The sequence below is a fragment of the Sinocyclocheilus rhinocerous genome, unplaced genomic scaffold (assembly GCF_001515625.1).
Source record: "Sinocyclocheilus rhinocerous isolate Xijiao unplaced genomic scaffold, SAMN03320098_v1.1 scaffold218, whole genome shotgun sequence".
NCBI classification, from domain to species: Eukaryota; Metazoa; Chordata; class Actinopteri; order Cypriniformes; family Cyprinidae; genus Sinocyclocheilus; species Sinocyclocheilus rhinocerous.
The window spans coordinates 496350-508485 of NW_015664181.1; the positions used below are offsets into that span (position 1 = coordinate 496350).

A 12136-nucleotide genomic window follows, 5' to 3' on the forward strand; every position below is an offset into this window, starting at 1 on the left:
ATTAAATTACAATTAAATAATTATTATTTAAATTAATTATTATTGATTTTTAAAATGATAATTTATTCTATTTATTTATTTAACATTATTTATTTATTTACCTTTTTTTAGATTATTTGTTATAATATATATATATATATATACCAGTATTTCACAGGCTTGTCTAAATGTTGTGCAGCAAACTTTAAACGAGCTTCAACATGCTTTTTCTTCAGCAATGGAGCCTTGCATGGTGAGCGTGCATACAGGCCATGGCGGTTGAGTGCATTACTTATTGTTTTCTTTGAAACAATTGCACCTGCTAATTCCAGGTCTTTCTGAAGCTCTCCACAAGTGATCCTTGGCTCTTGGACAACTCTTCTGATAATTCTTTTCACTCTTCTGTCAGAAATCTTGTGAGGAGCACTTGGTCGTGGCCGGTTTATGGTGAAATTATGTTTTTTCCACTTTCGGATTATGGCCCCAAGAGTGCTCAATGGAACATTCAGAAGTATAGAAATGCTTCTGTAACCAATGCCATCAGTATGTTTTGCAACAATAAGGTTGCGAAGGTCTTGAGAAAGCTCTTTGCTTTTACCCATCATGAAATGTTTCTTGTGTGACACGTTGGTCATGAGACACCTTTTTATAGGCCATCAGTTGGGACTGAACCAGCTAATATTAATTTCCACTGACTAGGGGAAGGATTGCTTTCTAATTACTGATAGATTTCTGCTGGTGTCTTGGCTTTCCATGCCTTTTTGCACCTCCCTTTCGTCATGTGTTCAATACTTTTTCCCTGTGTCATTCCATTTTATTACACAGAACTTATTTTCTGAACTTATTTGTTTTGTTTTCTTTGTATGTATTGTTTACTTTGGTTGTTACCGACATCTGGTCAAAATTTTCATGTCAACAGCACCTTTAGAAATATATTTACTGAGAAAAACGTGTTCAATACTTATTTTACCCGCTGTATATATATATATATATATATATAATTTATGATGTTTTTATAGACTGACAAAGAGTCATGAGGTTCTACAGGAGTCTGGTATATAATTTCCTGTTTTATAGTTTTTCTGTCACATGACAAAAATGGCTTCCTGCATGTTGGCGATTCTATACTGGTTTATTTAGCAATTGAAAAAATATATTTAAATAAAATTTCAAATATATTTTAAATAAATAAAGCAAGCAAAATTTCAAATATTTTTTATATTTAAATTTCAAATATTAAAATGACCGTAAAAACCAACTTTAAGAATAAATTATTTATCAAACACAATTTCAAATATTTTTTATATTTAAATTTCAAATATCAATAATATTTTAAAACAAAACTAAAACTTTCAAATATTTAAATGTCAAATATTAATAATATTTTATAAATAATACAAATACAAAAAACACTACACTTTAAAAAAAAACTCTTACAACATTGTCATTTTTAAGTCATTGTATGTATGAAATGCATTTATAATTTTTATTTTCCTTTTTTTTTTTTTTTACAATAAATTAACAGGTCTAGAGGGGGGAAAGTGTCATGTCAAAAGCTTTATAAATAATGTAAAGTAAAAAAAAAAAAAATTAGTACTTTTAACCTGTCATAGAAAACCTTGATCTGTTTTCAATGTCAGATTAATTCTGATAATCTAAAAAACCTTTATCAACCAGCAGTGATATGGTCTCAGATATACTGTAGATCCTTAAGGAAAATGCAAATGAACTTAGAAGTATCAATCCTTGGCATATGTCTCTTCCCTCACATATCTGTACAGAGCCACAGCAAGGCTTGGCTTATCCAATCACAACAAGCCTAATGAATTGAATTAGTTGAACGACTGATTAGAGGGAATCAAACTCCATCTCTTCTGCTCTCCTGTAGGACTGAAGCTCAGCAATGAGGTTTCGTAGCATCGCTGAGTCATACGTTGAGCCTGATGCCACATCATTACACAACCTTTCCTCAATTTACTCAGAGACCAGACTATTTTTTCCATCTGTGTGCACTGATCTGAAGCTCTACAGCATAATAATCTGTTCAGGTGCAGAATAAACAAGCCCATAATGCTTTGGATGGCTCATAGTTTTTCAAAGCGTGTACATGCGTTGCATCAGCCAAATATCGGTCATATCGGTTGCAGACCACATTTTGGAGAAAGATTATGAAGACAAATGTCTTCTTTCCCCAAAGGACGGAAAGATTTATGCTCCATCGCCACTGGGAAGCTTCTATATTTTGACAAACTAAGCAGCGAAACACTGCTGAGAGAGCGAGGGGGTTTGAAAGAGATGCCATCCTGCTCCTTAACTTTAACATTTCCTGTGCTGGAAACACAGAATGAGCCCACCTTCCCAAAAAAACCCTCTTCCATCACAGGAAATGATGTGGTCCAAATATTTTTTATATTTAAATTTCAAATATTAAAATGACCGTAAAAACCAACTTTAAGAATAAATTATTTATCAAACACAATATCAAATATCAATAATATTTTAAAACAAAACTAAAACTTTCAAATATTTAAATGTCAAATATTAATAATATTTTATAAATAATACAAATACAAAAAACACTACACTTTAAAAAAAAACTCTTACAACATTGTCATTTTTAAGTCATTGTATGTATGAAATGCATTTATAATTTTTATTTTCCTTTTTTTTTTTTACAATAAATTAACAGGTCTAGAGGGGGGAAAGTGTCATGTCAAAAGCTTTATAAATAATGTAAAGTAAAAAAAAAAAAAATTAGTACTTTTAACCTGTCATAGAAAACCTTGATCTGTTTTCAATGTCAGATTAATTCTGATAATCTAAAAAACCTTTATCAACCAGCAGTGATATGGTCTCAGATATACTGTAGATCCTTAAGGAAAATGCAAATGAACTTAGAAGTATCAATCCTTGGCATATGTCTCTTCCCTCACATATCTGTACAGAGCCACAGCAAGGCTTGGCTTATCCAATCACAACAAGCCTAATGAATTGAATTAGTTGAACGACTGATTAGAGGGAATCAAACTCCATCTCTTCTGCTCTCCTGTAGGACTGAAGCTCAGCAATGAGGTTTCGTAGCATCGCTGAGTCATACGTTGAGCCTGATGCCACATCATTACACAACCTTTCCTCAATTTACTCAGAGACCAGACTATTTTTTCCATCTGTGTGCACTGATCTGAAGCTCTACAGCATAATAATCTGTTCAGGTGCAGAATAAACAAGCCCATAATGCTTTGGATGGCTCATAGTTTTTCAAAGCGTGTACATGCGTTGCATCAGCCAAATATCGGTCATATCGGTTGCAGACCACATTTTGGAGAAAGATTATGAAGACAAATGTCTTCTTTCCCCAAAGGACGGAAAGATTTATGCTCCATCGCCACTGGGAAGCTTCTATATTTTGACAAACTAAGCAGCGAAACACTGCTGAGAGAGCGAGGGGGTTTGAAAGAGATGCCATCCTGCTCCTTAACTTTAACATTTCCTGTGCTGGAAACACAGAATGAGCCCACCTTCCCAAAAAAACCCTCTTCCATCACAGGAAATGATGTGGTCAGTTTAATCATGCTATATAGGGTTGGCGAGTCACAGCGACAGGGGGCGGGATATCTTCCAGTCCAGTCAGGAAACCAGAGAGAACAGCCATTTCCTGTTTTGCCGAGTCCCCTTTAGATTTCGGAGTGGTCAGAACTGCAAAACATCAGAACTATGGGCTAATGATTTTTATTTTGTTATTATTTATATACTATTAAAGTATTTATTTACTATTTAGATACTGTTTATTAAATTAATTTGATAGTTTTTAATAGTTTCAGTTCACAATGACAACACTGTTCCAAAACAAGACTTTTTAATTAGTAATTTTGTTGTGCTTTTTTGTTTGTTTGTTTATTTTTTCCATTATTTCTGTTTATTTTAGTTTTAGTCTTAATTCTTCAACTTAAACCTATTTTATTTCAGCTAGTCACCAAGGCAACATTACTCATTTTTACTAATTGTTTTTTTATATTTTATCATGTTTTTATTTTGTTTTTCATTTTATACTTATTTTATTTCAATTACGGAAAATAGTTTTTAATAGTTTTAGTTACAATAACAGTACAATAGTACAATAACAACACTGTACCAAAACAATGACTATTATTTTACACTTGCTAGCTTGATTGTTTGAATAAACATCTGGATAATGTATCTATAGAGGATATACTGTCATCACACTAAAATAACAACAACGTTCACAGATTCTTCGCTGGTTTTAGAATGAACAAGACAGTAAAACTGACTAAGGAAAATAACCCTCACAACATGTTCTGGTTTGCTGACAGATCTCAGTTTGGCTTTCACAATCAAGAGATTTTCAAAACCAACCCAAACCTCAAGGACTGGAAATATTGTTGAGAAGAGTTGTACAAAAACAGTCAGGCTGTGGGGGTTTGAAGGCGGCCAAGAATCAATACCAACCTGTTTGCTGTCGACTTCGATGTCTGCAATGTAGTTCTCGAACACAGTAGGCACATAGACTTCTGGAAACTGGTCTTTGCTGAACACTATGAGGAGACAGGTCTTCCCACACGCTCCATCTCCTACGATCACCAGCTTTTTCCTGATAGCCGCCATACCTGGGAGGGAAAAATAAGATTCGCTATAACAACAAATGGCTTTATGTCATAAAAAGCTTATCTTTGGAAAATAAGAGTTCAATGTAAAATATAAACAAGTTGGGTTCCAGTCCAAAAAGACTGACTGCAACCAAACTGTTCTTTTGATTTGGATCTTTTCCAAGAATCAGTTCCCAAAACTGGCCTAAATGATTCGTTCATGCATCAGTCCTCACTCTCATGAAAGAAGATCAAGAAATTTAGTCACTTCAAACTATCTTATTTATTCAAAAGTCATATTTGGATCACTTTTAGGATACGTTTATGGTGTTTTCCTAGGAACAGCTTCATAGATTCAATTTCATTATTTATAAGAGTGGCCAGGAAATTCTTCATGAATTCAACACAAAACTACAACAGTTCTTAATTGGTCCTCCAATGCAACACAAAAATAACTTGTGTTGCTCTGTTTTTAAATTGTAGCCCAATGTTTTCTTTATCATTTAGCCATATGTTGTGCACCATAACAGAAAACAGACCTGAAGGCACATGAACGCTGCTGAATCAAAAGCAGATGAGGAAAACGTGTGTAAGTAAACATGATATGAACATCTGTTTAACATGAACCTGATACCAAACTCACCCTGCGGACACGATCTCCATGGGCTACAAAACACGCATCAAAATACACGCAAAGGCTTCTGAGCCCAACCAAACCTGTCAACATCTTTTAAACAATCATCTTTTATTGTAATCGCATACAACGTTCTTACAGTTTGATTTCAGCGTTGTAGTATGTCGCACTTATTCAGCAAACCCAATTTTAGTCACATCTGCCATTTGGCGAGTGTTCATTTTGGACTCTGGTTACACAGTTCAAATCAATTCGCACTATAAACTGCAAGTTGTCAGTTTGGCGGAAGAGGAAAGCATTTACTCATAATCAACTTAGCGAGATCTCTGAGGAGCATGTATTATCGCATTAATCTGTCATGCATTTGATCGCCAACATCAATTTCTACACTAACTCGCTTGCTTATAGGAGCTAGTGGTAGTGTGATAATTCTGGGGAAGAAGTGAGAGAGGTCGTGCTTGGGTCTTTATATGGGCGATGAGGGAGATTTGTCCCGCATCCATGATGAATGCGTGCCAGTAGGAAAGCACAGCTGTGCATTTCCTTCCAAGTCGCCCAACGCTCATCTATCCTTCCTTAGTAATCTCACACTCTTCTCCACTGTCTGGGCTTATGTTAACACGACCACTTATCAACAGGCCTCCATCAGATTGTGCTTCCTAGGAGCAGAAAGAACTTTATTTTTAGTATGGCCTCTCTCACACAAAGCTTCATCCACCCACAGGAAACACAGGGGTTTAGTTTCTACTAAAAGAGAGAGAGCACAGGGAAGACTTTAGAAATTACTGGAGAAAAGAAATTGACTAAATCATATGAATTTGTTGCTCTAATGCGATACTATACAGAACAATTTTGGAGTATTACTTTATTGAGAAAAAGCAAAGTTCAATAAAACTCAATAAGAATTATTGATTTATATATATATATATACACAGTGGGTACGGAAAGTATTCAGACCCCCTTAAATTTTTCACTCTTTGTTATATTGCAGCCATTTGCTAAAATCATTTAAGTTAATTCTTTTTCCTCATTAATGTACACACAGCACCCCATATTGATACTTTCCGTACCCACTGTACATATATATATATATATATATACACACACATACACAATAATCATATATACAATATTATTATTAACTACATATACAATATATACAATAATTATATATATACAATATATATATACATATATATACACACATGGGCGACATTTGACTCTTCAGTCAGGGGGGAAAGAAATGCGTCGATTTTTTACAAAGCTCATCGGTCTGAAAAGCGAGGTGTTCTCTGATTGGCCAGCTATCCAGAGCACTGTGATTGGCCGAATACCTCAAGCGTGTTACGGAAATGTTACGAGCCACCGTTTGGTAAACTGTGGACTAGCTTTGCCTCTTCCTGTTGACTTGAATGGTGATGCTTCCCGTTTGTCAGTTGATGGCCTTTCATTTTTAACCAGAAATGTGCACGCTGCTTTTCTGATGTTCACTGAAGTTTTCCGTGTCTTTTTCCCGTGTCACTTGAAATGTTTCCGTTTTGAATCGTTGTTACCAAATGCGAGACACATGAGGAAAAAATAAACGATCAGTTGTGGTGGGACTATATTCTGTCAAAAATTGCACACTATTCATTGCTTAACTTTCTTCCGTCCGTTGCTGAAAATGGAATGAAATTACTGATTGATATGTTCCGATCTCAATAAAGTTTACAGACACTTTTGGTCCGTGAATTAGATCTCGCTCGGGACGCGCGCTGTCTGTGGAGGTTTGGCCAGGACCGGTTCCAGAATTAAATCAACATATTTTATGTTCCGTCCATTGCCAATCACTGTTATTTCGAGAGTGAATCCCGCATAAATATGCGGATGTCATTCCTGAAACTTTGCAGGGTGTAGCCTATGTGTTTGAAAAACTAAAGTTTCATACAAATTCTGAATGGATTATAGCCTACCTTAGAAAGTGTGCAAAGCGCGCCCCCTTTATCACTAAAAAGCGTCACTCATCTTTGTTCATCGTGATCTTACAAAGTTCTGTCATAATTAATGAAGCTCTCTAAACTGCACAAAGAATCTCTTATTTACATCACGTCTGCACTTATGAGATGATTCACGAGCGTGCAAAACTGCACTTAAAAACTGCAGCGCTTTCAGCGGTGAGTGAATTCTGACAAAACGTTTCTGATTGGCCCTTGCGTTCAAGAAATCAACAGATATCTGTGATTGGTTACATTGCTCAATGCTGCAAAAACACGTTGAGGGTATTTAGCGCTTGGCTAAGCGCTCCGATTGCAGCGGGGCTGACATCAGGGATTTCATGTATATATAAAGAAATGAACTAAATCATATGAATTTGTTGCTCTAATGTGATACTATACAGAACATCTTTGTGGAGTATTATTTTATTGAGAAAAAGCCAAGTTCAATAAAACTCAATAAGAATTATTGATTATGTAATTATAATAATTATATACACACACACACACACACACACATATATTAGTGCTGTCAAATGATTAAGGGTTTTTTTTTTTTTAAATGTTACACAACACTGCTTAAAAAAAGTGTGTGACCTGTTTGATCTGAGAATTCCCTTTTCAAAGCCATTTCTGAGATATCAAAAGAGTAACTAAGCTTCATTGATGATCCGGGAGCACTTTTATTTGAACAAAAGAGAATAAAAAAAATATGCAACTGATTAGGAAGACTTCCTTTTAAACATCATATCGCTTATGTAGCAGGGTCTGAAACGCGTGGAATTCCCTGCTGTTTTCCATCTTCCTGTAAATAGGCCTTTAACTACTGTAGTGATTCATGTGTGCAAAACACTCAAATGAGTCATCTGAAAAATGCCTTTACAATTATTGACAAAAGATAAGTTTTTTAAGTTTTTACACAAATACAGGTAATTCAGGTTACAAAAGCAAACTGAAGGAGCTTTAAACACCTTGAACCATTGTTAAAGACTAAGTTCTTTGCAGAATAAGAGAGAAACTCAACACAAATACAGGTAATTCAGGTTACAAAAGCAGAGCTTTAAACACCTTGAACCATTGTTAAAGACTAAGTTCTTTGCAGAATAAGAGAGAAACTCAAATCCATGTGAACAGCGCCGGCTTAAATAATCTTCCTGTGACAAATCAAAGTTCTTCTAAACATAATTTTTAGTAACAAAACTAGAACAAGTTGCTAGTTGAGGATGAGAGGACTGTCCAACTAATCCCAAACACATCTGTTTTTTCCATTCAAACTACATAGTAACTTGCAATATAATATATTATTGCAGTTAACAGACAAATACTCCCCATGGCCTAAGGTTATAAGGTTACACAACTAGAGCAAAGTCCTCAAATGCAAACTCCAACACTTGAAAATGTCTCCAAAAACTGTTTGTAGGAGCTTACTGATCAAAGTCCAAAACTAATGTGTGAATGGATAAAACTAAAGTACTGTACTTGCCAGTTGGCTGACAACTTTAGAAACATTTTATAGTTTAAGTTGAACTGTAAGAATGACAGTTTGACTCTTAGTGACGTAAAATGACGAGTTAAATTAACAAAATCTGTCACAACTTGCATTTATAGTGATAGTTCACCCAAAAATAACATTTCTGTCATTAATTTTTCACCCTCATGTCGTTCCGAGCCCAAAAGTCCTTCGTTCATCTCCGTAACACAAATTAAGATATTTTTGATGAAATCCAAGAGCTTTCTGACCCTGCATAGTTAATTGCAGTATTCTCATAGCTTCATAAAATTACGGTTGAACCACTGATGTCACATGAAATATTTTAACAATATCTTTACTATGTTTCTGGGCTTTGAATGTGTCAGTTGCATTGCCGTCTATGCAGGGTCAGAAAGCTCTCGGATTTCATCAAAAATATCTTAATTTGTGTTCCGAAGATGAACAAAGGTCTTACGGATTTGGAACAACATGAGAGTGAGTAATTAATGACAGAATTTTCATTTTTGGGTGAACTATACCTTTAACAACAGAACTTTACATTAAAAATGGCATAACACCACCAAAACAACAATGTGATGAATGAAATCATGTTTTTATGGCATGAGGGACAGATGGCCTATATATGACGCTGCGAGTAACACAACGACCTCATGAACACCTCATCAATGCTGAAGATAATAAACTGAAGAGATCTGGTTTAGGTAAACAGTGATAACGTTTGTCTTGGTTTGCCTTCCTTGTATCCATCAGAGTGTGTAGGAGAACCTCTCTCCCAATTCACTGCTAGGTTTTCTCATGTAATTCAACTATATTTTGCTGCTGTGGAATTTGGACTAACTAGTGTCTTATCTCAGAAAGTTTTGACAGTGTGTCCTGTGACTCGTAGACGCCACATGGTCACTCAAAAATAAAATGGTGTATGTGCCTTAGGGGTTGTGGACCTGAAAATGCATTTCTGCTCCAGGAAAATATTTGAAATGTGTGGCAAAGTTCACCAGATGGCAGGTTGACAAAGGCAGCCAGAAGCTTAATGCAACAAGAAGCAGGCTGAGGATTCTGGGAGCAGTTTGTAATGCGGAGCTGGTCTGAAAGCAGTCGATGAGGCATTTTCAGCAAACCTACAATCCATATTAGCTCATTTATCTCAGTCTGGGGTCAGACTCCAAGTGTTGTTAATGCACCATGGGCACAATATATTAATGCCATGACTCTAAACTATTACATGAGCAGGCTTTTTCAAAGTTTTGATGTTTTGCATAAAACAGCAACAAGAGTTTTATCATCAAACTTGTGATAGCCTTTTAATTCTACTTGTGGCAGACATTATGTCGTACATATCTGTCCTACATGTCTAAAAGTATTTTAAACTACATTTTTCTAAAAGACTTGTTCAGCTTAGTTTGTAGTCATAAAACCTGGATAAGAATTAGGCATTTTTGAGCCATGTGTTCTTGGTTTTTGAATAGCATTTGTCATTTTATTTCTAATTTAAGGTGTTGATAAGATTTTGATCTTTTGTCCTACAACATTAATTACAAAAAGTCAAACCATAAACATCAATTTTGAAGCAGTCCAATTTATTTTTTAAGTTGCTAACAAGTTAATTAAAGACTATAACACAAGGATGGGGGTTTACATGCTTGACTCGGACAATCATTTCATATAGCAACTTGTTAGCAACTTAAGTTTAAAAAATAAAAAAACAATATGTGATTCTTGTATGAAACAAAACCTAAAAGTCTCTTCAGGTAATGTAAACCCCAGGGTTTATTAATAAATCAAAAAACGCTTTTCAAAACATCCATTGAATTTCCCAAGTAACCCATATTAAAATGGTGTTAATGGAGTTGCTTCTGGGTATACAAAAAAAAATTCAATATTTTAAAAATATTTTAAAAATTAAAATAAATATTAAAAATGATGACCAGTACAGAATCTAAAAATATAAAATCATACAACTTTGAATAAAAACGTTCTGATGTTGAAACAAGAATTCATTCCCATGTTAACCATTATAAATATCTTATTATTCATAAAGTGAGATTATAACCCTCTCTATCTGATCAAAGAATTGTTTTCCATGAATTTTCCAGTTGTGATGACTTGATAAGGATTATTAAAATCATTATATAGAGATCCCAATCAGAAGAGAAGCAAAAGCCTTTTAGTCAAAGAAATACTGAGTGTAACTAGGAAAAATGATTGACTATAGTCGTTTACAATTTTATTAATTTGCATGAGAAATCTCCCATGCCTGGAAAATTTAACTTTTGACTTTCCCTGACATTTCTAGGTTTTACAGAACCATGGGAACACTGTCAATTCTGACGCAGACATCAGTTTTCCCTTATATCATATAAAATACTGAAATCTGTGTATGAAATGTCGCTCAAGGCTATCTGAATGAGCGTAAAATGGCCTACAACAGCTCAAGGATTAAAGATCAGGCCTTTCTTAAGTCTTATTTGGTTGCCACAGAACACAGCCTTTGGCCAAAGGCACATTTTGAGAAGGCAGTGCTAGAAGACAAGCCGACATGTCATCTTGACAGACTCCTCGGTGGAACAACAGGTTAGTTAGTCGCTCGGCTGGGTTTAGGAGAAAAGTTTTGCACACAACTGAAGCGCTGTCGACTGCAACGCCCTTGTGTGACTGAAGGAAACTGATGTACTCACGACTAGAAACGGCACGTCGAACAGCGAGCAAACAATTAATTAGTTCGCAGTATATCGAAGAATAACCAAAACTCGCGCGGAGCTTTATGATTCGCAAATGTGTTTTGTATAATTTTTAATACCTCTATAACTCTCTACAGAACTGTGAATGTGAATTCTCACTGTTGTCACACTGCCTGGTCGGTTTAAACTATAAATCTGACATAATTCCCACATAGCGCGAACCATTAAAACCATCAACGAGCTCGTTTAAGAACTAACAGCCACCACCTAACGTTACTTTCCCCACACCGCCTTAGCAAACTTGTTTTCTACCAACATTCCTAAAGTCCGACATGTCAAATAAGATGTCATGTATGCAAATGGAAACATAAATACCTTATTTCCTCGCGGGGTTCAGATTCCCTGTCGGTCTCGTGTCAAAGTTTTAGGCGCAATGTGGAGAAATTTCACGCGATTATTGCTAAGGGACGAGGCTCGACTCACAGAAGACCCGCCCGCTGTAATGGGAATCGCACATATGAATGTTGTTGACCGGTGGAGGAGGCGGTTCGCCGCTGAGGAGGAGCACTGCGGTCCCTCCCTCCGCCGCCGATAATAATGACATCATTCTGATCGCTGTGGACAGCCATACACCACTCACACCACTAAATCACACTGCTCTTTAGCTTGGCTCCTATTCCATATGTGACCCTGGACCACAAAACCAGTCGTAAGGGTCAATAAGCTTTCCATTGATGTATGGTTTGTTAGGATAGGACAATATTTGGCCGAGATAT

The 12136-nt window shown here is 35.6% G+C and overlaps 1 protein-coding gene across 1 annotated transcript in view; it reads right to left on the reverse strand.

The window, feature by feature from the left end:
- The window catches only part of LOC107729745 (rho-related GTP-binding protein RhoA-D-like), a 16596-nt gene extending 4700 nt beyond the window's left edge, over positions 1–11896 (reverse strand). Inside the window, exons 1-2 of the mRNA XM_016540420.1 lie at positions 11736–11896; positions 4447–4604 (exon numbers count right to left, since the gene is read on the reverse strand). Coding sequence (XP_016395906.1) covers positions 4447–4602 — 156 coding nt within the window. The 5' untranslated portion in view covers positions 4603–4604; positions 11736–11896. The remainder of the gene's footprint in view (positions 1–4446; positions 4605–11735) is intronic.
- Between the last annotated feature and the right edge of the window lie 240 nt (positions 11897–12136).